Genomic DNA, 27,769 nt, shown 5'->3' with positions numbered 1-27,769 from the left:
ATCTAAGAATCAGCATGAGGTTCACTAGGACAGAAAGTAGGAATGATACTTATGAAAGAGAAGTATGGAAAACTCATAGAATGGAAATGTGAATGCTTCTCCAGTATCAGAATTGGGCCCAGGGATTACAGTCTGCCTCCTAACAGGATGGAAGTAGAGGAGATTTCTGAGTTAAATTAATAGTATCCATCTTATCTTTAATGTACATGTGTCAATCTACTAGTAACTTGAGGACTGTGCTTCAAAATCTGCACTATTCAATAGAGCTGAAAAAGAGCAGAGCTGTCTGTATCAACACTTTTTCCTCCCCCCATCAAGCCTAAACTTCTTTCTTCAACAAAGGAGCTAGAAGGTAAATAGCATGTATTTCAAAACATTTTTTATATTAGAGTTACTCTAGATGAAGAATTCACAAAATTTTAATTAAACTGCAAAATAATTTTTATTAAAAAGTCATAGATTTTTACTGCCATATTCTCTTTGTTTCTCTTATTTCAATCAATGTATATGTGATTACATTGCATATTTATACTCTTGAACAAGATATGTGACATATAATATGGAAACATGTAGATATATCTATTTAGATATACTTTTATTTAGGAGAAAAAAGTAAAAATAAACTTCCATGAGTCCAATGCAAATAGAAAGGACCTCCCCAATCACCATCGCCTTCTCATATACTTCTTGCCTTCTCCACTCCCACCACCCTAATTTTTAAGTTACTGCTGAACACCAACTCTCCATGTTCTACAAACTTCTACAGTCATTCTGCTGACACATGTTCTGCAAAAAAAAAAAAAAAAAAAATCATGAATGACCAGGGACAGTGGGGAAGGGTTGCTAGTATAGCATATTCTGCCATCTCTGACCCTTCATTCATAGGTTTTGGGGATAAGAGACACAGGATAAAAAAGAAAAATGTTTCAGTTGCTACATATATATCCAAACCAATTTTTGAAACAGATTTAAGCTTCCTACTAGTTTGATAAATGATATGATTTCACTGTTGAATAATCCTGAAGAATTGACACTAGTCCATCTCTATCTCAGATTCTATTTTTATCCTTCCTTTTTCATACATTTTTAGAACATAAAACATTGTATACATATGTGTGCAAGCTGGAGAATCCCCCCAAAAATAAACAGCCATGAGAATATATACTAAAGGATCTCACAATTAAATGGCCTCAGTTCAGTTCAGTCGCTCAGTCATGTCCGACCCTTTGCGACCCCATGAATTGCAGCACGACAGGCCTCCCTGTCCATCACCAACTCCTGGAGTTCACTGAGACTCACGTCCATCGAGTCAGTGATGCCATCCAGCCATCTCATCCTCTGTCATCCCCTTCTCCTCCTGCCCCCAATCCCTCCCAGCATTAGAGTCTTTTCCAATGAGTCAACTCTTCACATGAGGTGGCCAAAGTACTGGAGTTTCAGCTTTAACATCATTCCTTCCAAAGAAATCCCAGGGCTGATCTCCTTCAGAATGGACTGGTTGGATCTCCTTGCAGTCCAAGGGACTCTCAAGAGTCTTCTCCAACACCACACCTCAAAAGCCTATTTGATCCTAAATGACAGATCAGAGAAGAGTCATGTTAAAAGGCCAATCAGTAATTCTCATCTTCCTGAAAACTTGGACTACACTAGACTTAGGACTTCTCAGGTGGTGCTAGTGGTAAAGAACCCACTTGCCAGTGCAAATAGATGTAAGAGATGCAGGTTCGATCCCTGGGTTGGAAAGATCCCCTGGAGGAAGACATGGCAACCCATTCCTCTAGTGTGACTCTGGCGTGCCTTCAGGGTCTACTGAGAAAAACTAAGTGTCTCTACAAACACCATCCCCATTTACTTGGTCTGAATCGGAATTCCATTCTGGGTCTTTTTTCTGTTGTTAAACTTTTATGTTTTAATGAACTTTCACCTAATGCAGTAATATTTTGACTTATTTATAGTAAAAAGCATTATCTAAGAATCAGAATGTTCACTAAGATATTATTCTTAGTGACAGGTTCATTAAGAACCACTCCAGTATTCTTGCCTGGAGAATCCCCATGGACAGAGAGCCTGGCGGGCTACAGTTCCATGGTGTCGTGAAGAGGTGGACATGACTGAAGCGACTTGGCATGCACCCTTGCTCACTAGGTTTAACACAGTGTCTTTCACAAATGACAACCATATACTCTTTCTTGAAGTACAATAAGGAAGATAATAGTAAGAGATCTTAAAGCAGTTAGGAATTCCTTTTTTTTCCCTCCTAAATAGAGCTTTAAATTAAATGCAAATGCATTTGCTAGTAATAGCCATAATCTGCAGTTTGCAAGGGCTTCCCCGGTGGCTCAGGCAGTAAAGCAGCAGTTTGAAAAATTATTCTTCCATATACATACTGCCACCTGCTGGTAGTTGAGTGTATATCTGCCCACAAGAAGTCATAAATGCAAACTTTTCAGGATGAGGTTGTTTTAGAACTCAAAGATCAGGCTTTAGATTTCAAATTAATTTTTATATTTCGTATTAGAAAGATGCATTTTATCAGCCTCTAGATGCAAGGAAACACTTCTGAACACAATTGCTTGCTTGCTTGCTAAGTCGCTTCAGTCGTGTCCGACTCTGTGCGACCCCATAGACGGCAGCCCACCAGGCTTCCCCGTCCCTGGGACTCTCCAGGCAGGAACACTGGAGTGGGTTGCCATTTCCTTCTCCAATGCATGAAAGTGAAAAGTGAAAGTGAAGCCGCTCAGTCGTGTCCGACTCTAGCGACCCCATGGACTTTTAAATACAGATTTTGTACTTCAAGTAAATCCATTTTTTTTACAGTATACAGCAATACTAGTGACATATATGGTCAGCTTTACATAATGCATTGTACCTGATCACTCTACATTGTACATGAATTCTAGTCATTTGTATGATTTTTAATTTACAAATTCATTAAAATTAAAACTATCTGAAACTTTTAATAGTAACTATCATTAATGTGGAGAATGAAAAAAATTACATCTCTTTTAAATCTTATAACAATATTATGAGGCATTTACAGAAATGTCCCCATCTCAAAAATAAGTTCAAGGACACAAAACTGATGTAGAAATAGATTAATGAATATTATGAAACTTTAGACAAAGCACTTTTAAATTAAGCTAGTTCTTTAAAATTGTTCATCTGGACTTTGATCAGTTGTGTCCATGCAGAAGCTGCAAATAATTTTATTCTTTAGTAATAAAACTCATTATGATTATACATTAATTCTAAAGAGCTCTATGTGGAGAAAATACACACAAAGCTCTCTGGCTTGCTTAAAAACAGAGGATTAAGCAAGATGCATAGTCATTTAATAGTATATATAGCCAGTATAGGCCTAAAAAAGAAAATTTAGACATTTTTTTAAAAGGTCATGTACTATGGATTTAGATATAGAAAACAAAAAATATTAAAAAGCCTGTCTATGATGGTATCTGTGTTATTAACAGAAATATATATTTTTCCAGATAGATTGTGGTGATTAAATTATTAGTAGAATAGCAGGAAAATTCTTAGAATGTACATTTAGGGGACTAGGTAATTTCTAACAAAGATATATTAATCCATTTTTTTTAAAGTTTGCCACAAATACTGAGTGTTGTCCCCTCTTGTGCATCCACTTACACTGATTTGAGAGACACAGATGGTATTAAAAGGTTGAAAACCTGATTTATTTCACCATGCTGCCCCAGAAGGCACAGCTTTAGACGTAACATATTTATAGTAACCATATGCTCTTTATATTATGGGATAGTCAGGACATCATATAATTATATACATTTCAATAAAGATTATCACTTAAATTTATAACTGATATGATTTTACTTTTATGCCCTTCGAATACATTATTTACATGCACTCAATTTATATTTGGTCAATGTAAGTATTCTTTATGTTATTAAGCTGATTTAAGACCAAGGATTTTATTTTAGTTGTATTAAAGAACAAGCATCCTGAATTAGGACCTTGCCTTTTTCATTACATCTGGAAACATCCCACATAATGAAATGATGTAAAATGTGGCTATCTCTCTGCAGTAGGTTTTATTACCAATTGAAAATCTGCTCTGCAGTTGCCCTTTAAGTAGCTCACTAAGTTGTTACTCCACATTTAGGTGTTTATTCTTTTATTCAGAGTGAACATAAGCTTTATCTTCTTACAATTGGATTACTCTGTAGTAATCTATGTCTATTCTGAGTGTTTGTATAGGGGACTTACAACATTTCATACATTCATGTTTTATGAATCTTGGGAAGACAAAGTGATTCTGAAGGGTGAAACTGAGGCACACTTCATCTACATTACTATTATGCCTATGTACATGATGTGATGCCATTTTTTTCTCAAGTGGACCCAAGGTAAAGCTCGTTTCCCATGCTTTCTAGATGATTCCATAAGCCATACATTTGCAGACTCCAGTTCCAGATTACTGCAAGATAAAGCAAACTCTGTATTAAAAAGCTTATTTTTCCCTCCACAATGTTGACATTTAAGTTTAACAGCTGTACCAACTTTATAACACATTCCACATATGAGTTATTACTTCTTTTCTCAAACTTAACTATCACCACATCCACATATAACTCAAGCTAAGCTCTCAAAAGTGAACTCCAAACCACTTTTCCAACTGTGTGCAGAATGTTTGTCTCTGATTATCTGTTAAATTAACCCACATTTCTTATGGAACTTCAGTGAGACCACCACCCATTGCCACCACTAAATGCTGCACTCCTGCCAAAAGAGGACACATATATGGATAAGACACATATATGGCTGTACCCTGCAAAAACTTACAGTCTGAGATGCAGAGAGTTACACATAAAGATGTGTTGATAGATGTTTAACAACTAGCTCTTCAGGGAAAGAGAAAGCCTGATAAGAAGCATTTGCCAATTTCTATGGTGTAAATGCTCCTACCATGACTGGTTTCAAACTGTCAACTTGTGTCACTGAACTGGGGCTAAGGAAAAAAAAAAATGTGCACACTTAATGTATGCAAGCTGGTAAAAGCCAGCCATAGCCAAATGTTGGTGATGCAGTGGTCTTTTCTAGCACCGTGTGTTAAGTGATTTGATTGAGGCATGTCATAGTGCTGAGGAAACACAAGAGAGTTGGGGGGTGGGAAGTTACTGTCAACCAGAACCAGACAAGGCTTCATTAACCCAAACTCTGCATCATCTTAGTACCTCTTCAGCTTGATTCTCATCCTGATCTGCTTGCTCATTTAATACATGAGTATTTTTTCCAATTACTTAGAAGACACAAAATCTTAGATGTACTATTATTTATTATTCTTTTTCCCACAAACATACGTTCAGTTTTGAAGCCCTTTACTTCTGCCTTTCTTAAAAAGTTGATATAGGTTCCACAACTTTGATTCCCACTGACACAACCCTTCCACCCTGGTTCAAGACATCTTTTATTACCAATATCAATCAAACATATAGTTTCAACCGACTGAAAGAGATTTTTTTGCCTCCATCTTGCCATCTCTTATATATTTATATTTTCATTTTAATTATTTATCTATCATTATGAATCTTCCTTCAATCACAATTTGCCTGAAGACAAACAGTATCTTTGGCTTCCCCACATTGTGCTAGTGGTGAAAGAACTCACCTGTCAATGCAAGAGACATAAGAGACCTCAGTTCTTCCCTGTGTCGGGAAGATCCCCTGGAGCAAGGCACGGCAACTCACTCCAGCATTCTTGCCTGGAGAATCACCTGGACAGAGGAGCCTGGCGGCTACAGTGCATGGGGTCTCAAAGAGTCAGACACGACTGAGGTGACCTAGCACACATGCACAAGGTCTTACTCTTCACCGTACCCATAGGACCTAGTAAAGCATCTCACATTATGTTATTCCCAGTAGATATCTGCTGAATAAATGAATTTCTAGATAAATATGTTTATTTACATAAGGAATGAGTGCTTGTTCTTTATTTATTCTTTAACTATCGTTCCCTTTCATTTCTACTTCAGTTTTTCTTTCCCACAGCAGATACTACAACATTCATCCCCATCCTACTCACAAATTCTAACTAACAAATATACATACTAAAAGTGGCAATGTCACTTGTAGCTAAAAGACTATATTCGTTAGCCAATTTGTGTCTCAGAGTGGCTATGTGACTAGTTGCATGCGGTGACATGTAATTAGAAATGTTCATGGAGTCATTCCAGGAGGTCTCCTTAAAATGATAATGGACTTTCTTCTCACTTTCTGTTTTCTTTTGCTGGAATGAAAATGTAAGGGTTGAAATTCCAACAGCCACTTGAGAAACAAGGATCAGGGAGTAGCGAGACAGAGTCTGTCTTCATGACCTAATTGAGCCAGCATATTAGACAGGAATTCAGTTTTTCAGGAATTATTTTGTTGGAGAAAGAAAAAAACCTAAATTCTCCTATAACTGCTCTTCTCTTAAGCAATTCTTTTGTCATATAAAGCAGAAATTAATACTAATAAATATTGTTTACAACCTTGCTTATTTCCAAGGTTCATTTTATTTCCTCTGGTAATCATCTGTATCCTCCAGGTACTGTAGCTTTGGCTGGAATGATCGTATGTGGTTATTGTTTTTCTCTGACTTTTTAAGTAGCCCTCAGCCATATTCCTTAAACAGCTCAGATTCTTTAAGCCATAAAAGCTCATCCATTATCTTGAAGATGAGTCATTGTGAGAAGACCATTTAGCAGAATTTATCTTTGGAATGTATCTTTTTTTTTTTTTTTCTGGGTTCAGTCTTCTTTTGATATATCTCACTGGAGTTCATGATTATGTAGAAATATGAAGAATCTGTATTATTCATTTTAGAAAAGTTGGGAGTTTTGGTTCACCTTGTTAAGACTTGCCCCTAAATATTATGGTATGGGTAGTTTCTTGTCATCACAGATGTGAAATGGAAATTGATTATGTGTATATAGTTTAGTCTAGTCAAGGCTATGGTTTTTCCAGTAGTCATGTATGGATGTGAGAGTTATACTATAAAGAAAGCTGAGCACCAAAGAATTGATGCTTTTGAACTGTAGTGTTGGAGACGACTCTTGAGAGTCTCTTGGACTGCAAGGAGATCCAACCAGTCCATCCTAAAGGAGATCAGTCCTGGTGTTCTTTGGAAGGACTGATGCTGAAGCTGAAACTCCAATACTTTGGCCACCTGATTCAAAGAGCTGACTCATTTGAAAAGACCCTGAAGCTGGGAAAGATTGAGGGCAGGAGGAAAAGGGGATGACAGAGGATGGGATGGTTGGATGGCATCACTGACTCAATGGACATGAGTCTGAGTAGACTCCGGGAGTTGGTGATGGACAGGGAGGCCTGGCATGCTGCGGTTCATGGGGTCACAAAGAGTCGGACACGACTGAATGACTGAACTGAACTGAACTGATATAGTTGTTTATAGTGTACAAAATGTTTGCAATTATCTAATTGGAACCTCACAAACACTGCTTATATATTGCACATCAAAAGACTGAGACACAGGGGACTTCCTCAAAGAAATTAGATGTATTTGAATTCCAGACAGGTGTTTTTGATTCCAAGATTCTTGATACTCCCTCTTTAGTATTTCCTCAGAGTGTTATTGAGCTATATTTGAACTTGCAACAAATATGTTAAAAAGGAATTAGTAAAGTTTGCATTGGAACATTGAAAGAAGATTATTAATCCCCAAATTTCTGTTAACTGCTTTAATCATGAGTATGGGCTAAGATATGTTGCAGTCACTAACTGGCCAAATATGTTAGTGGCTTAAAACTACAAAAGTTTATTTATTTATTGCTTGCAATCACATACAGAACAGATTAGCCAGGCTAATCTGATCATTAAATCAACCAGAGACCTAAGTTGATTTAGGCATCGTCATTTTTTTAATAGTTGCTTTTGTGTTAGTTTCTGCTGTACAGCAGAGTGAATCAGCCGCACATATACATATATCCTCTCTTCCTTGGATTGCCTTTCCATTTAGGTCACCGCAGACCATTATGTGGGCTTCCCTGGTGGCTCAGATGGTAAAGAATCTGCCTGCAATGCAAGACATCTGGGTTCGATCCCTGTGTCAGGAAGATCCCCTGGAGGAGGGAATAGCAACCCACTCCAGTATTCTTGCCTGGAGAATTCCATGGACATAGCAGCTTAGCAGGCTATGCTCCAGGGTCTTGCAAAGAGTTGGACATGACTGAGTGACTAACACACACACACACACACACACACAAAGTATTGAGTAGAGTTTCCTGTGCTATACAAACATCTACTTCTGCTTCATTGACTACGCTAAAGCCTTTGTGTGGATCACAACAAACTGTGGGATATTCTTAACTAGATGGGAATACCAGAACACATTACCTGCCTCCTGAGAAACCTGTGTGCAGGACAAGAAGCAGCAGTTAGAACTGGACATGGAATAACAAACTGGTTCAAAATTGGGAAAGGAGTATATATCAAGGCTGTATACTGTCATGCTGCTTATTTAACTTACATGCAGATGTATCATGCAAAATGCAAGGCTGGATGAATCACAAATTGGAATCAAGATTGATGGGAGAAATACAAACAACCTCAGATATCCAGATGATACCACTTAAATGGCAGAAAGTGAAGAGGAGCTAACACATGTATACCTGTGGCGGATTCATTTTGATATTTGGCAAATCTAATACAGTTATGTAAAGTTTAAAAATAAAATAAAATTTAAAAAAAAAAATCCAAAAAAAAAATAAAATAAAAAAAAATAAAAAGAGCCTCTTGATGAAGGTGAAAAAGGAGAGTGAAAAAGCTGGCTTATGCAACATTCAGAAAATGAAGATAATGGCATCTGGTTTAATCACTTTGTGGCAAATAGATGGGGAAAATGTGAAACAGTGTCAGATTTAATTTCCTTGGGCTGCAAAATCAATGTGGATGGTGACTGCAGCCACGAAATTGAAGGATGCTTGCTCCTTGGAAGAATAGCTATGACAAACCTAGACAGTGTATTAAAAAGCAGAGACGTCACTTTGCCAACCAAGGTCCATATAGTCAAAGCTACGGTTTTTCCAGTAGTCATGTACATATGTGAGAGCTGGACCATAAAGAAGACTGAGCTTTGAAGAATTTATGCTTTTGAACTGTGGTGTTGGAGAAGATTCTTGAGAATCCCTTGGACTGCAAGGAGATCCAACCAGTCAATCCTAAAGGAAATCAGCACTGAATATTCATTAGAAGGACTAATGCTGAAACCTAAGCTCCAATACCTGGGCCACCTGATGCAAAGAGTCGACTGACTGGAGAATTCTGGGAAAGATTGAGGGCAAGAGGAGAAGGGGTTGAGAGAGCATGAGATGGTTGGATGGCATCACTGACTCAATGGACATGAGTTTGAGCAAACTCCAGGAGATAGTGAAGGACAGGGAAGCCTGATGTGCTGCAGTTCATGAGATCACAGAGTTTTGACTCATGTGACTGACTCAGTGACTGAACAACAATATTCAACTTGATTCATGCTTTCACAATCACTCAGGCAAGGAGAGTGCCACAGTGCCCTATACTGGTAACTAGGTGTATTCACTTGAAAGATACTCATCTTTTATGCTCACATTTTACCTGCCAAAGCAAGTCACATGGACCCAAGGAAGGTTTTTGATTTCCTAGGGCTGCTGTACAGATTATCATAAGCTTAGTGGGTTAAAAAAAAACAAACAAAAAATGTGTTCTGTCACAGTTTGGGAGGCTAGACATCTGAAATCAAAGTGTAGATAGGGTCACGTTTCCCCTGAAGGCTCTTGTGAAGGCTTCTTCCTTGTCCCTTCTGGGTTCTAGTGACTCCAAGTATTTCTTAGACCACCATTCAACTCCCACACTAGGCATGTGTCTCATGCCCCATTTCAAATATTGTTAAAGACAATTATGATAAAAGAAAAACTTCCCAGAAGGCTGCATCAGAAGCTGGGGAAAACTGATCAAGTAAGATACATATCAGTTCAGTTCAGTTCAGTTCAGTTCAGTCACTCAGTTGTGTCCGACTCTTTGCGACCCCATGAATTGCAGCATGCCAGGCCTCTCTGTCCATCACCAACTCCCTGAGTTCACTCAGACTCATGTCCATCGAGTCAGTGATGCCATCCAGCCATCTCATCCTCTGTCATCCCCTTCTCCTCCTGCCCCCAATCCCTCCCAGCATCAGAGTCTTTTCCAATGAGTTAACTCTTCGCAGGAGTTGGCCAAAGTACTGGAGTTTCAGCTTTAGCATCATTCCTTCCAAAGAAATCCCAGGACTGATCTCCTTCACAATGGACTGGTTGGATCTCCTTGCAGTCCAAGGGACTCTCAAGAGTCTTCTCCAAAACCACAGTTCAAAAGCATCAAGTCTTGGGCCTCAGCTTTAGTTACAGTCCAACTCTCACATCCATACATGACCACTGGAAAAACCATAGCCTTGACTAAACAGACCTTTGTTGGCAACGTAATGCCTCTGCTTTTGAATACGCTATCTAGGTTGGTCATAAGTTTCCTTCCAAGGAGTAAGCGTCTTTTAATTTCATGGCTGCAGTCACCATCTGCAGTGATTTTGGAGCCCCAAAAAATAAAGTCTGACACTGTTTCCACTGTTTTCCCATCTATTTCCCATGAAGTGATGGGACCAGATGCCATGATCTTCGTTTTCTGAATGTTGAATTTTAAGCCAACTTTTTCACTCTCCTCTTCTACCTTCATCAAGAAGCTTTTTAGTTCCTCTTCACTTTCTGCCATAAGGGTGGTGTCATCTGCATATCTGAGGTGATTGATATTTCTCCCAGCAATCTTGATTCCAGCTTGTGCTTCTTCCAGCCCAGCATTTCTATGATGTACTCTGCTTATAAGTTAAATAAACAGGGTGACAATATACAGGCTTGACGTACTCCTTTTCCTATTTGGAACCAGTCTGTTGTTCCATGTCCAGTTCTAACTGTTGCTTCCTGACCTGCATACAAATTTCTCAAGAGGCAGATCAGGTGGTCTGGTATTCCCATCTCTTTCAGAATTTTCCACACTTTATTGTGATCCACAGAGTCAAAGACTTTGGCATAGTCAATAAAGTGGAAAAAATGTTTTTCTGGAACTCTCTTGCTTTTTCGATGATCCAGTGGATGTTGGCAATTTGGTCTCTGGTTCCTCTGCCTTTTCTAAAACCATCTTGAACAAGTGGAAGTTCATGGTTCATGTATTGCTGAAGCCTGGCTTGGAGACTTTTGAGCATTACTTTACTAGTATGTGAGATGAGTGCAATTGTGCGGTAGTTTGAGCATTCCTTGGCATTGCTTTTCTTTGGGATTGGAATAAAAACTGACCTTTTCCAGTCCTGTGGCCATACAGGGAATGGAAATAGGGCAAGGTATATTGCCCATTTCTGGAGAAGGGTACTGTTGGAATATTGACCCAGAGGAATCTCAGGAGTGGTAAATATCAGAGTCTGCCAGTTGACTCACATTCTGTCATTCTGAAATATGCCATTATTGTGAACCTGTTGTATCTCTGCAAGATGGATGTGTGGGGAGCTGACAATTTATCTTATGTTCATATGCCTCTGGATCTAAGGAAGTCACAGCTGAGTGAGATAAAGAGACTACTGTACATCATCCCTAATGTAGAGATTGTCACATGCCACCCAGAGACCCCACACTGTGTGCTTGTGCCTTAACTCTTGTATTTTGGGATTTCCTTCCTTGGAGGACAGAATAAATTTATATTGCATTCTGAAAGATTGATATACTTATTTGGGGACCAGCAGGGAATACTGTAATGCATGTGTGTGTGCTCAGTCATTAAGTTATGTCTGACTCTTGTGGTCCCATAGACTGTGGGCCACAAGGTTCCTCTGTCCATGGAATTTCCCAGACAAGAATACTGGAGTGGGTTGCCATTTCCTTCTCCAGGGGATCTTCCTGACCCAGGAATCAAACTTGCATCTCCTGTGGCATCTCCTGCATTGCAGTCAGATTCTTTACTGCTGAGTCACCTGGGGAGGCCAACACTGTGATAGACAGTGGTCTCAGTCACTGAAGTATGTTACAGTTGCCTTTCTGCATATAGTAGAAATGCCCCCTTTCACCCACTTGAAGTTATGCTTGACCATGTCTTATATGGCTAATGAAATGTGACCAGAATTGCCATGTAAGAGTTTCAAGAGTCTTTAAAGACCATATATCTTTCTTCTTTCATAGCAACCGATCCTAATCAGAATGTCTCAAAAGCAATTCAGGAAAATGTAAAAGTGTCTGAAATACTTTTAAGTATTTATAGCCTTTATTTTTCATTAGTAAATATGCTTTTGTTTGTAGGGAAGTTCTATCTTGTGTATGTCACTATCTAACCAAACATTTTGGCTTTGATTCTTCTTTATTATTTATGAATTCAGAGCCCAGAAGGATGTTACAAAAGTACTGATGGAAACCTAATTGTGTCTGTCTAACTGCTCCTCAAAAGTTCAGGTTCTAAGCTGCTTCAGTTGTATCCGATTCTGTGTGACCCTAGGGACTGTAGCCCACCAGGCTCCTCTGTCCTTGGGATTCTCCAGGCAAGAATACTGGAGTGATTTGCCCTGCCCTCCTCCAGGGGCTCTTCCCAACCCAGGAATTGAACCCTCATCTCTTATATCTACTTGCATCGACAAGCGGATTCTTTACCACTAGCGCCACCTGGGAAGCCTCCCCCTCAATAGTAAGCTTATAGAAAATAAATTGTTTAGTGTGGTAGGCAACACCAGACCAAAACATATATCATAAGAATATCTTTGATTAAACACCATTCAGGGCCAAATAATGGCCCTGTCTATACTTTTCCTATACCAAAGTTATTTTTTTGGTGGATATCTTTTCATAAAGTGATGAAATGAACAGTACTAGAATGAATAAAAATATTTAAATTCTAGAGTTCTGGAGTTCATATTAGCAAAAGCAACTCAAATTTGCCATAATGGCATCTGAATTAAGTAAAAAATATTTAAAAAACAATAATGAATATACTGTTTTAAAGTTAAAGTAACCTCATATAAATGTAACCTCATATAACCTCATATAAATTATGTAAATATTTTTAAAAGGTTTTAAAAATTAATTTAAAGTTAATTTTTAAATATTTTTAAAAGGTTTTAAAAATTAATTTAAAAAATTAGTTTTAAAAATTAATTTACCATCTTTAGTTCAAAGCAAAATACAGGAACTGAATTTTGCTTTTGAACTAACTTAAGATGGTAAATTAACAATTTATCATCAGCATCAGTGAACACTCCAAGCACTTGATCTTATCAGTCAAGTCAGACACACTCTACTTCTTCACTTTTATTTAACTGCAGAAACAGTCAGAGAATCTGGCTCACTGAGTGAGACTGTTCTCACTCAGCTCCCAAGCTAACAGAGAGAAGGGACTAATATGGGATCTTCAATATCCTCAGTTCTGTGCTCAAAATTTTGTGAAATAGATGTCATTATCTTCAATTTATCTTTGATGTACCTTGCCCTAAGTATGTAGCCTGGCAATGACAGAGTTAACATTTTAATTCTCATCAGTTGAAATGAAAAAGTCAGTCTGATGTCAAAACCCAAGTTCATACCAATCTATCAAGTAATGCCATTTTCACAGTGGATGAAATACATTTTTCTTTCCTAATCTTGATGCATATATGGTTGATGTGCATGCTTAAATGCTAAGACACTTCAATCATGTCTGATTCTTTTTGACCCCATGGGCTGTAGCCCACCAGACTCCTCTGTCTATGGGATTCTCCAGACCAAAAATTACTGGAGTGGGTTGCCATGCCCTTCTCCAGGCTTCTTCCTGACCCAGAAATCAAACCTAAGTTTCACGAGCCTCCTATATTGGCAGGCGGATTCTTTACCACTGCAGCACCTGGTGTTGTTTATAAGTTGTTAAATTTATGACAATTTGTTGCATAGCAATAGAAAACTAAAGCATAGAACATGGTACTTTCTATGCTTACTAAAGTTTGGATATCAGTCCAAATTCTAAAAGATGTTGCTATGAAAGTGCTGTACTCAATATGTCAGCAAATTTGGAAAACTCAGCAGTGGCCACAGGGCTGGGAAAAGGTCAGTTTTTCATTACAATCCCAAAGAGAGGTACTGCCAAAGAAAGTTCAAACTACCACACAGTTGCACTCATCTCACACACTAGCAAAGTAATACTCAAAATTCTCCAAGCTAGGCTTCCAGAGTACATGAACCGTGAACTTCCTGATGTTCAAGCTGTATTTAGAAAAGGCAGAGGAACCAGAGATCAAATTTCCAATATCTGTTGGATCATAGAAAAAGCAAGAGAATTTCAGAAAAACATCTGCTTCATTGATGATGCTAAAGTTTGTCTGTATGGATCACAACAAACTGTGGAAAATTCTGAAAGAGATGGGAATACCAGACGACCTTACCTGCATCCTGAGAAATCTGTATGCAGGTCAAGAAGCAACACTTAAAACCAGACAAGGAGCAGCGTACCCAAATTGGGAAAGGAGTACCCAAAGGCTGTATTGTGTCACCTTGCTTATTTAACTTATATGCAGAGTACATTATGCAAAATGCTGGGCTGGATAAAGCACAAGCTGTAATCAAGATTGCCAGGAGAAATATAAAATACTTCAGATATGCAAATGACATCACGCTTATGGCAGAAAGCAAAGAGGAGAAAGAATCTCCTGAAGAAAGTGGAAGAGGAGAGTAAAAAAGCTGGCTTAAAACTCAGTTCATAAAACTAAAATCATGGCATCCGGTCCCATCACTTCATGGCAAATAGATGGGGAAACAATGGAAACTGACAGACTTTTCTTGGACTCCAAAATCACTGCAGATGGTGACTGCAGCCATGAGATTAAAAGGCACTTGCTCCTTAGAAGAAAAGCTACAACAAACCTAGACGGCATATTAAAAGCAGAGACATTACTTTGCCAACAAAGGTCCGTATAGTCAAAACAATGTTTTCTCTAGTAGTCATGAATGGATGTGGGAGTTGTACCATAAAGAAAGCTGATTGCCAAAGAATTGATGCTTTTGAGTTGTGGTGTTGGAGAAGACTCCTGAGGGTCCCTTGGACTTCAAGATCAAACCAGTCAATCACAAAGTAAAACAGTCTTGAATATTCATCGGAAGGACTGATGCCGAAGCTGAAGCTCCAATACTTCGGCTACCTGATGCAAAGAACTGACTCATTGGAAAAGACCCTGATGCTGGGAAATATTGAAGGCAGAAGAAGGGGATGACAGAGGATGAGATGGTTGGATGGCATCACTGACTCAATGGACATGAGTTTGAGCAAGCTCCAGGAGTTGGTGATGGACTGGGAAGTGTGGCGTGCTGCATGCAGTCCATAGGGTTGCAAAGAGTCAGATATGACTGAGCAACTGAACTGAACTGAAACAAGGACACCATCACACATCTCTTTGTCCTAATAAAGTACAAAAATTACAGCTTAGAATTTCTATCCACCAAGTTATAATGCCCTATAAATATTGAAAGCTAAGTTATAGTAAGCTTAAACATGTCTCATCCCTTTGCACTCTGCTATTTTTTTTTCTGAAGGTCAGCTTTTGTGACCTTAAGCCACTTATTTCCAGCTATCTAATTTATGGCTTCCTCTTCTTTGCCTGTTTCCATTGATGAGATTCCTATTTGGCCACAGCTGTGTCAAACATGGTCTTCCCAGGTGATGCTAGTGTTAAAGAACCTGCCTGGCAGTGCAGGAGACATAAGAGTCATGGATTTGATCCCTGGGTCGGGAAAGATTCTCTGGAGGAGAAAATGGCAATCCATTCCAGTATTCTTGCCTGGAGAATCCCATGGACAGAGGAGCCTTGTGGGCTACGCTCCATAGGGTGGCAAAGAATCGAACATGACTGAAGCAACTTAGCATGAACAAACATTGTTAAATGGATTAAAATTTCCAGTATTTTAAGAGGTTAATAAAACTGCCACTCTAAGTTGGTTATTACCATCAGTAAGATTTCTAATAGCAGATTCCTCTAAATAGAAAAGAAATGATGGTTATAGATTGCTGCTGCTGCTGCTAAGTCACTTCAGTCATGTCTGACTCTGTGCGACTCCATAGACCGCAGCCCACCAGGCTCCCCCGTCCCTGGAATTCTCCAGGCAAGAACACTGGAGTGGGTTGCCATTTCCTTCTCCAAGGCATGAAAGTGAAAAGTGAAAATGAAGTCTCAGTCATGTCCGACCCTTAGCATGGACTGCAGCCTCCCAGGCTCCTCCGTCCATGGGATTTTCCAGGCAAGAGTACTGGAGTGGAGTGCCATTGCCTTCTCTGGTTATAGATTATGAAAAGTCAATTATAATACATAGCAGACAACTTTATATTTTCTAACCTTTTAAAAAATTGTTGCTTAAAGCCATGTTTAGCTTTCATTGAGTTTTGTATCTCTGATATATAGCTATTTCCTCCTTTGATTTCATTGTGTTAACTTCTAAATATTGCCTTTCGGAATCTTGGCTGCATTCAAGTGTATTTATATAACGTATAATCCTCTCAAATTATTCTTTAAAATATGCATAGTTTTTGAATTCCTTTAAACCCATCTGTACTGCGCACCTCTGTATATCATGTCAGTGGTAGAAAGTTCATCCCGAGAACAGAGATGATGAACAGGACACCACAGCAGGGAAATTTAAAATAAAATTAAAAAAAAAAAACATATTTATTGGCATGAGCTGTAAGAGGAAGAAAGATATATACAGTTTAGAAGACTTTCTGCCAACTCCTCATTGTTAACTCCCAACAGCCCTCATCCAGAATAGAAAGAATTCCTCCCCATTTGACGTAAATTCCTTTGCACTAGAAGCATCTGCATTGGACACAAGGGAAGAGATAGGCATGCTTTCAAAAATCCACAAAGGTTAACAGGAAATCAGGAAAGACAAATGGCAGTCAAAGAGTGGAGTAACTGTATCTTAGAAACCTGTGGAATAAATCCAGAACAAGAAAGGACACTTTAAAAACTAGAGCAGTCAAGTCTCTGATAAATCTGATTTAAATTAAAAATACATGTCTCTTCCATTTTTAAAGTGAGGATTTGCTTTGTAACCAACAACAAACAACACAGTAGAAATCTGGCAGCTTAGCCGCTAAACTGGAGTTTGGCCCTGTGTTCGACTTAATCTGTAGCCTTGAGTAAGTCACTAAACTGTCCAAGCCATTGGATTGCAGATGTTTAAGTGACTGAAATAATATTTATGTAACTCAAAGGAGTACTTCGAAGGTTTCATTCATTCTTATTTGCAAAGTGTCTTATTCTCTTTAAGACCTTTAAGTGAAAAGTACTGAGATATATGAAGTAGTATTATCATTTTCCTTCTAATTGATTGTAAAATATGGTACTATGCTAGTTTTCACCAGTAAGAGTCAAGTCAAAATCTAAAACTGATTATGTCTTAAATTTTAAACTTTTTTCCTTGATAAATGTCCCAGGCTAAATGTACAATGTATCTTAAATACATGGCAAAAAAGAGGTAAATACAAGTCCACATGCACATTTATCTTACTATATTCAGTGACAGCCATTGGTCTCAAGGTAATGGATAGTCATTATCTCAAATATTTGAGATTAAAACCACACTTAGTTTAAAAAAAAGTTATATGCCCTTGTGGTTTAGTGAATTGTGTCTTTAATTATAGAGTGAGTCAGACATCTCAGTATAGGAGTCTTTTATACTTTTCCTATTTAATAACTTCCAAACTACTCTCTCTCATACACACACAGAAACACAAAAATATAAAGTATAAATATAAATATATGGCTTATGTATTAGCAGCTATTTTACATAAGTGTTATACATATTACTACACCTTTTATTTTAAAACAATACTAGGATCAAGATTTTTCTTTTTTCAAGATCGATATTATTTCCATGTAGAAACTGAGACTCAGGTTAAGAAACTAGATTGGCACCAGAGTCTAAGTAGATGTGGGACTGCCAGTGGCATATGTATAGTGAGGAGTCTGGGCTGGCTGGAGCAAGGGGAACAGGTGCAGAATGAGGAAGATAAGACTAGATAAAAAGGTTATGTTTATATCTGGAAGACGTTTCTTCTTGAGAACTCAGGTTCACTGTTAAATGAGCACACAGAATGTCTTCTATGAAAGTAGAGTTTGACTTTTCAGCATTGTGTTATTATTTCTGGTAGACCCCTATCACTGTTTTAACTTGGTTGATATGAGTGTAATGTAGCCTGGGGCAGTAGCTGATACTTTTATATTTTATGTTTTTGGTGTTTTGGTTTTTTTTTCTTTTTTTTTTTTGCCACCCATCATCTATTAATTGTACTTACAACATTAGCTTCAAGTTTCCACTTGAATATCCATAACTTTGTTCAGTCTCAGTCAGTGGGTGTCTGCTGATAGTAATTCTGATAGAAAGGATGGCACATGACTTCAGCCTTATTACCTCCTGGGACAGTGACTAGATTAATAATAGACCCAGGCCTTCAGCCAAACCAATAAAGCCAAGGACAATAAATTCAGACTTTTATTTGGATTTGGGGAAAAGATACATTCTTTAGTACAGAACTTGCTAAGGATATGGGTTAAAGATGCTGCTGCATCCACATTGACAGATTAAATGAAATAGAACTGAGGGAATCCAAGAGATTAGGAAGAAAATATAGTTCTGATGATATGTTAGTCACTCAGTTGTGATCTGTGTGATCCCATCTACCGTAACCAGCCCAGCTCCATGGGGATTCTCCAGGCAAGAATACTGGAGTGGGTTACCATGCCCTCCTCTAGGGGATCTTCCCAACCCAGGGATCAAACCCAGGTGTCCCACATTGCAAGCAGATTCTTTACTGTCTGAGCCACTAGGGAAGCCCAAGAATACTGGAGTGGGTAGCCTATGCCTTCTCCAGGGGATCTTCCTGACCCAGGAATAGAAACAGGGTCTCCTGAATTGCAGGTCTGAAGATATAATTTATGTAAACATTATTGATAAAGCTGTATCTGAAACTGATGCTATTCACTATGCATTTTAGGAATATGATTGTCAAAGACAGAAAAACACTTTCTCAGTATATCCAGGTCCTTGAAATCGATAAATCTGTCAGGTTACATAGCACAGGGAAATTAGGGTTGCTCATAAAAGTAAGGTTGCTAATCATCTGACTTTAAAATAGAAATAATTCTAGATTATCTGGTGGGACTAATGTAATTGCAAGAGTTTTTAATAATAGAAAAGGGAGGAAGAAGTGAAGACTAAGAGGCAGATGTGACTCTGGAAGAATGGTCACAAAGTGGTAACATTGCTTGCTTTGAAGATGGAGGAGAGGGGCCATCACCCAAGAAATGTGGACAGCCGTAGAGGCCAAAAAAGTCAAGAAAACAGATTCTGTCCTAGAGCCTCCAGAAAGAAATGCAGCTTGCTGACAGCTTGATTTTAGCCCAGTGAGATGTATGCCCATTGACTAACCCACAGAGCTGTAAGATGATAAATTTGCATTTTTTTTAAGCCAGCAAGTTTGAAGAAATGTGTTACAGCAATACAAGCTACAATAACAGATAAATGACCTGCCTGCCCCACTCCCACTTTTCTTTTCAAAAGGTAGAGTCAAGTTTTCTTTAACTTGTAGCAAAATAATATACTTGGTTAAGATGAGAAACTATTTAAAAATCTTAGGAATTTGAATAGGCTTAGGGCTTTGTGCCATGGCTGAGAAACTATATGAAACATCCACAATTCAGCAGCTTTGTCATCAGTCTGAAAAACTCTAAAAAACTGAAAAAAACCCCACATTTCTGGAATGGGCTAATTCTTTGGAAAATTGGTGTTGAATATGCTTATGTCCAGAAAATATAGTGAGTTATTAGATAAATTTTACATTGTTATCTATTTTACTTCAAAGCTTTTATTTTATTTGTTGTTCATTCGTCCAGTCATGTCTGATTCTTTGCAACCCCATGGACTGCAGCACTCCAGGCCTCCCTGTCTCTCACCATCTCCTGAAGTTTGCCCAAGTTCACATCCATTGTATTGATGATGCCATCCAACCATCTCACTCTCTGAAACCCTCTTCTCTTTCTGCCCTCAATCCTTCCCAGCAGAAAGTGCCAGGGACTTTTCCAGTGAGTTGGCTGTTCACATCGGGTGACCAAAATACTGGAGCTTCAGCTTCAGCCTCAGTCCTTCCAATGAGTATTCAGGGATAGTTTCTCTTAGGATTGACTGTTTTGATCTCCTTGTTGTTCAAGAGACTCTCAGGAATCTTCTCCAGCACCACAGTGTGAAGGCATCAGTTCTTTGGCTCTCTGCCTTCTTTTATTTTATGTATGTATAAACTTCCCTTATGGCTCAAGCAGTAAAGAATTCACCAGCAATACAGGAAAAACGGAGTTGTGGGTTCAATTCCTGGGTCAGGAAGATCTCCTGGAGGAGGAAATGGCAATCCACTCCAGTACTCTTGCTTGGAAAATCCCATGGACTGAGGAGCCTGACAGATTAACAGTCCATGGGGTCAGAAAGAGTTGGATATGACTGGGCACACAGGCATGATGATGTAGGAATACACACACACACACACACACACATACATATATGTAGATATGTTATAATTATACATATATAATTATTTCCAATGGTGATACCTTTCAAAAGAAACTTTATGAGATTTATTGTTGAAAGTAATAGATTTAATTTAACATAATCAAGCAATGTAATTCCAATAAAGTTAGTTTTCTATACCTAATCAGGAAAAAGTTGTCTCAGTTTAGAGCAAAATAGAGGAATTCAGTATTGCATCTCATGAATTATTACTATAAAGTATCTGGTTTATTTGCTATTTATAAAACTGTATTGCTCATGAAACATGGTTACTCTTTGTGACCCTATGGACTATAGTCCTCCAGGCTCCTCTGTCTATGGGATTCTGCAGGCAAGAATACTGGCGTGTGTTGCCATGCTCTCCTATAGGGGATCTTTCCGACTCAGAGATAGAACCCACATCTCTTATGTCTCCTGCATTGGCAGACAGATTCTTTACCACTAGTGCCACCTGGGAAGCCCCCTCGTATGTCCTAGAAAAAAACAAAACAAAATCCTACCTTATGTAGAAATAATGCAGCCACCTCATTAAAAAAATATCAGCCACATAGCTTTTTAACTGTTCCTAAATCACAGTGTGTTATTGGATTATAGGATCCCAACATGAGTTTTTTATTAAGCTCTGGTTTGGTGCCTTGGAGGAGCTCTGCAACTGAATTAGATAATTTGGGGTTGAAATGTGTGTATGTGTGTCTTCCTTTCTTTTTAAAAGTTTCATAGTTTGTGTATATGCACTGGTACTCACAAGGGCAGTCATGCAAATTAAAGATCATGAATTAATTTAAACTTTATTTGTACACTTAAGATAACCTTATTTATGACAGTAAATTCATAATTGTGGCTAAAAACAAAAGTGAATACACTATGTGAACAAAAAAATTGTTGTGGACAGAAAACCAGGCTTGTAACTAGATTGGACAAACTCAAGTGCACTTTATGATTCTAACCCAGAAGACCACCAAGAAAGTTATGTGACTCTCTTGAAGCCATTTATTCTATGAGGCATGTAGGAAAGCAGTGAGAAAGTAGTTACTGCAGAAGGCTCATTTGGCTTCAATATGACCTGTTAATAGTGGAAGCAAAGAAACCATAGAAAACTAAAGATCTAGGCAAGTCTCCAGTTTCTGAATAATACAATGAACAAAATATAGTCATGCTCTGAACTAAATAAAGCAATCCTTATTAAAGTGTTAAGAACTGACAAGTCAATATCTTAAAAGCAGAAAAAGATTAGGAAGAACCTGGCCAAATTTCTGGCCAAATACAGGTATTCCCTTTTTTTTGAAATTTTACTGGGCTTTTCTGGAAGACCTGAACTAGCACCATCTGCCTTCCATGTCCATGGGTTCCACATCTGCAGATCCAACCAACAGCAGATAGAAAATATTTTTTTAAAAATCTTCCAGAAAGTTCCAAAAAGCAAAATTTGAATTTGCTGTATATTGGCAACTATTTACACATTTTGCTATTGTATTCAGTATTATAAGTTATCTAGAGATGACTAAAGTGGAAGGGAGGATGTGTGTAGGCTATATTGCAAATACATCATTTTATATAATGGACTTGATCATTCATGAATTTTGGGTATCCAAGGTGGGTCCTGGACCCTATTCTCCATGGATACCAAGGGATAACTATGTCTGTTTTCACTAAATGAAAGAAATCTGAAGAAGATTTTCACTTTTACCAAAAAAAAAAAAAAAGGCAAGAAGCAAAACATAGGGTTTGGTGTTTGTTTTGCAGAGTGTGGCCGTTATGGAGGCAGCATGCACCCCTGCAGGGAGAGTGGCACCCTAAGCTCTTTCCCAGAACTACAAACAGCATCTCAGCATCAAGCCGCTGTGGCTTTGAGCAGTGTCTGTGGGCATCTGTGTTTTATCTCAATTTACTCTGTGTATCCATTAACACAAAATATTTTGTCTGTCCCAAGATAATTGTTTCTTTGCTTTAAGCCATTTCAATGTAGAAAAAGTTTCCTAGGAACACTGTATTTTCAGATAGCAGGGGAAGCCTGTGCTTAAATAATGCATTAAGTCAAGTATTTACTTTCTTCACTTAAATATTCTTTCTTCCACTCTAAAGAGAGAATTAATGTCTCTTAATGTTATGAAGTGATAAGCTCACAGTATAGCATTTTGAAAACACTTATAAGATTTTAATTATGGTTATACCTCTGGAGGCTATTTTCTGTAGGTAACTATAAGAGACAAATCATTTATGATCAAATCTTTGTTCCATTATGGGTTCTTTGGGCATATATTTTTAGGCAGGAGAAATCTTCATAGGGCTGTCTGTACAGGTAAGAGAAATATTACTTGGCTCTCTGAACCATCAAGTTTTCCTTGCTTCCCTGCAAATATTTGTTACATGTTTGCAGATATTTCCTGCTCTAAGCACTTAGAATTTAAGTATAAAAGCCAGCATAAGGAGAGAGACGCTATTTTATTGCTGGAAGAAACTTTAACAGTATGCTGAATCAATTATATTTTTGGAAACCATTCGATATGATTCTGTTGCCCAGGATATATTGGCACATTCATTTCTGGCTTACCACATAGAAAAAAAAAATGAATGTTTACTGATTTCAGCATTCCTTTTTGTGCAAAGATGAGTGAAGCAATTAAGTTTGGCTCTATCCAAGTCCAAGAAAAAAACAGTATTCCATTTATTATGATAAACAGATCACATAAGTAAGACAAAGCCAGTAATGAATATGAGAGAGAAAACATTCTCTTAGAGCTGCCCTTAGTAAGCCGCTGATACTTACTAAATTTTATAAGAGGAAAAAAAAAAAAAACTCAAGGAAATAATTTGCTACAGTAAAAACAATAATAAAATAAACATTTACCCAATATAGATTTTCTCTAATCTGTCATTTCCTTTTCATCCTTATTATGTTGCCCTAATTTTTATATTTTATTTCCTAGATTGATTGTCTCCCTCCCAACGCAGCTGGAATATTCTAACTGAAATGTAAGACAAACCACATAATTTCCCTGCTAAAATATTTTCAGTGGATCTCAAATGTCCAAATTTATTACTTGACCTTTACACTGGTCATTTTACCTCTTGCTCCTCCTTTTTATGATTTAATAATACAGATTATACTCAGTAGAGTATGCATTCTCACATGCCTCCTTGACTTATTCATTTCCTCTGCCTATGGTTTTTCCAGTGGTCATGTATGGATGTGAGCGTTGGACTATGAAGAAAGCTGAGCGCCGAAGAATTGATGCTTTTGAACTGTGGTGTTGGAGAAGACTCTTGAGAGTCCCTTGGACTGCAAGGAGATCCAACCAGTCCATTCTGAAGGAGATCAGCCCTGGGATTTCTTTGGAAGAAATGATGCTAAAGCTGAAACTCCAATACTTTGGCCACTTCATATGAAGAGTTGACTCATTGGAAGAGACCCTGATGCTTGGAGGGATTGGGGGCAGGAGGAGAAGGGGATGACAGAGGATGAGATGGCTGGATGGCATCACTGACTCAATGGACATGAGTTTGAGTGAATTCCAGGAGTTGGTGATGGAAAGGGAGGCCTGGCATGCTACGATTCATGGGGTCGCAAAGAGTCGGTCACGACCGAGCAACTGAACTGAACTGAACTGAAGTGGCCTTTATACTTTTCACCTGGATGATTTTAATTTATCCTTTATTGAACTGGCTGAACTGGAACTGATTTAAGTTTATCATTCTGCTTGAGTCAAATATTCTTATGGTCTTTAGAATCTGCTCCCTTACCTATATCTACCACAGTGTTTATCAAATTATTTTGACACTTTTTATTCCTTGTCTCTCCTTTTAGACTCTATAAATTAACTGAAACCATTTTGTATCCTCAAAAATGAGTATAATGCCTGACATATAATTCGGTTGAGTTCAGTCGTTCAGTCATGTCTGACTCTTTGCAACCACCAGGACTGCAGCACGCCAGGCCTCCCAGTCCATCACCAACTCGTGGAGTTACTCAAACTCATGTCCATTGAGTCAGTGATGCCATCCAACAATCTCATCCTCTGTCATCCCCTTCTTCTCCTGCCCTCAATCTTTCCCAGCATCAGGGTCTTTTCAAATGAGTCAATTCTTTGCATCAGGTGCCCAAAAGATTGGAGTTTCAGCTTCAACATCAGTCCTTCCAATGAACACTCAGCAATGATCTTTAGGATAGACTGGTTAGATCCCCTTGCAGTCCAAGGGACTCTCAGTGTCTTCTCCAAGACCACAGTTCAACAGCATTAATTCTTTGATGCTCAGCTTTCTTTATAGTCCAACTCTCACATCTATACATGACTACTGGAAAAACCATAGCCTTAACTAGACAGACCTTTGTTGCCAAAGTAATAACTCTGCTTTTAATATGCTGTTTAGGTTGGTCATAACTTTTCTTCCAAGGAGTAAGTGTCTTTTAATTTCATGGCTGCAGTCACCATCTGCAATGATTTTGGAGTCCAAAATAATTGTCACTGTTTCTACTGTTTCCCCATCTATTTGCCATGAAGTGATGGGACTGGATGCCATGATCTTAGTTTTCTGAATGTTGAGTTTTAAGCCAACTTTTTCACCTTCCTCGTTCACTTTCACCAAGAGGCTCTTTAGTTCTTCTTACTTTCTGCCATAAGGGTGGTGTCATCTGCATATCTGAGGTTATTGATATTTCTCCTGGCAATCTTTATTCCAGCTTGTGCTTCATCTAGCCCAGTGTTTCCATGATTTACTCTGCATATAAGTTAAATAAGCAGGATAATGATATACAGCCTTGATGTACTCCTTTCCCTATTTGGTACCCATCTGTTGTTCCATGTGCAGTTCCATAAGGAGTTCCAAGGCCTCCTCAGACAGCCATTTTGCTTTTTTGCATTTCTTTTTCTTGAGGATGGTCTTGATCCCCATCTCCCATACAGTGTCACGAACCTCTGTACATAGTTAATCAGGCACTCTATCAGATCTAATCCCTTGAATCTATTTCTCACTTCCACTGTTTAATTGGAAGGGATTTGATTTAGGTCATACCTTAATGGTCCAATGGTTTTTCCTACTTTCTTCAATTTAAGTCTGAATTTGGCAATAAGGAGTTCATGATCTGAGCCACAGTCAGCTCCTGGTCTTGTTTTTGCTGACTGTATGGAGCTTCTCCGTCTTTGGCTGCAAAGAATATAATCAATCCAATTTCAGTGTTGACCATCTGGTGATGTCCATGTGTAGAGTCTTCCCTTGTGTTGTTGGAAGAGTGTGTTTGCTATGACAAGTGCGTTCTCTTGGCAAAACTCTGTTAGCCTTTGTCCTTCATTCTGTACTCCAAGGCCAAATTTGCCTGTTACTCCAGGTGTTTCTTGACTTCCTACTTTTGCATTACAGTCCCCTATGATGCAAAGGACATATTTTTTGGGTGTTAGTTCTAGAAGGTATTCATAGAACTGTTCAACTTCAGCTTCTTCAACATTACTGGTTGGGGCATAGACCTGGATTACCATGATATTGAATGGTTTGCCTTGGAAACGAACAGAGATCATTCTGTTGTTTTTAGATTGCATCCAAGTACTGCATTTTGAACTCTTTTCTTGACTATGATGGCTACTCCATGTATTCTAAGGGATTCTTGCCCACAGTAGTAGATATAATGGTCATCTGAGTTAAATTCACCCATTCCAGTCCACTTTAGTTCGCTGATTCCTAAAATGTCAACATTCATTCTTGCCATCTCCTGTTTGACCACTTCCCATTTGCCTTGATTCACGGACCTAACATTCCAGGTTCTGTGCAATACTGCTGTTTACAGCATTGGACTTTGCTTCTATCACCAGTCACATCCACAGCTAGATGTTATTTTTGCTTTGGCTCCATCCCTTCATTCTTTCTGGAGTTATTTCTCCACTGATCTCCAGTAGCATATTGGGCACCTACCCACCTGAGGAGTTCATCTTTCAGTGTCCTATCTTTTTGCATTTTCATACTGTTCATGGGATTCTCAAGGCAGGAATACTGAAGTGGTTTGCCATTCCCTTCTCCAGTGGACCACATTTTGTCAGAATTTTCCACCATGACCCATCTGTCTTGGGTGGCCCTGCATGGCATGGCTTGTAGGTTCACTGAGTTAGACAAGGCTCTGGTCCATGTGATCAGATTGGTTAGTCTTCTGTGACTGTGGTTTTCAGTCTGTCTGCCCTCTGATGGAGGATAAGAGGCTTTATGGAAGCTTCCTGATGGGAGAGACTGACTGAGGGGGAAACTGGGTCTTGTTCTGATGGGCAGGGCCATGCTCAGTAAATCTTTAATTCAATTTTCTACTGATGGGTGGAGCTGTGTTCCCTCCCTGCTATTTACCTGGAGCCAAATTATGGTGGAAGTAATGAAGATAATGGCGACCTCCTTCAAAAGATCCTATGCATGCACTGCTACACTCAGTGCCCCAACCCTGCAGCAGCCACCACTGACCCATGCCTCTGCTGGAGATGTGGACACTCCCAGGCAAGTCTGATTCAGTCTCTTTTTGGGTCACTGCTCCTTTCTCCTGGGTCCTGGTGCTCACAAGTTTCTGTTGTGCCCTATAAGAGTCTATTTCCCAGTCCTGTGTAAGTTCTGGCAGCTCTATGCTGGGGTTAATGGTGATTTCCTCCAAGAAGACTTATGCCATACCCAAGTCTGCTGCACCCAGAGCCCCTGTCCCTGCAGCAGTCCACTGCTGACCTGTACCTCCACAGGAAATGCTCAGAGATCTGTCTTGGTCTCTGTGGGGTCGCTGGGTCCTGGTGTGCACAAGATTTGTTTGAGCCCTCTGAGCATCTCTGATGGGAATGGGATTTTATTCTAAACATGAATCTGCCCATCCTACCATCTTGCTGAGGCTTTTTCTTTGCCCTTGGACATAGAGTATCTCCTCACCCACACTCCAGCGAAGTGTAGCTGCAGCTTCTGACCTTGGACTTGGGGTATCTCATCACGGCCGCTCCAGCGCCATGCAGCTGCCACTCCAGCGCCAGTGCAGCAGCCTCACACAGTCACTTACTTGAACTCAGATCCTTAGCACAAAAGGATTTTTATTCATCATCTTGTTTGAAAGGCATTATGTTACACGTAGTGATTAATCTTCTTAGGCTTTAAGGTTAGACAGATTTGGTCTAGACCTAAGGTCAGTCTCTGTTTCTAATTGTGTGCTCTTGGATACATTTCCTAAGTTTATAAGCCTTGGTT

At 38.8% G+C, this 27,769-nt stretch overlaps 1 protein-coding gene and 1 long non-coding RNA gene across 2 annotated transcripts in view; one reads left to right on the top strand and one right to left on the bottom strand.

Moving 5' to 3' along the window:
• LOC129659049 (uncharacterized) overlaps positions 1-8,674 on the top strand; it is a 63,459-nt gene extending 54,785 nt beyond the window's left edge. Inside the window, exon 4 of the long non-coding RNA XR_008717766.1 lies at positions 8,506-8,674. This is a non-coding gene — a long non-coding RNA (uncharacterized LOC129659049). The remainder of the gene's footprint in view (positions 1-8,505) is intronic.
• On the bottom strand, positions 579-27,769 carry LOC129659047 (transmembrane and coiled-coil domain-containing protein 5B-like). Its single transcript, XM_055590093.1, has 3 exons — positions 27,461-27,769; positions 25,592-25,723; positions 579-786 (listed from the first exon to the last, which is right to left on the bottom strand). The coding sequence occupies exons 1-3, from the start codon at positions 27,514-27,516 to the stop codon at positions 723-725; spliced, it is 252 nt and encodes an 83-aa protein (XP_055446068.1). The 5' UTR covers positions 27,517-27,769; the 3' UTR covers positions 579-722.

Source organism: Bubalus kerabau, chromosome 8 (genome assembly GCF_029407905.1).
Source record: "Bubalus kerabau isolate K-KA32 ecotype Philippines breed swamp buffalo chromosome 8, PCC_UOA_SB_1v2, whole genome shotgun sequence".
Classification (NCBI taxonomy): domain Eukaryota; kingdom Metazoa; phylum Chordata; class Mammalia; order Artiodactyla; family Bovidae; genus Bubalus; species Bubalus kerabau.
The sequence above is the reverse complement of the archived record's forward strand: the minus strand, read 5'-3'. Positions and strand labels throughout refer to the sequence as shown.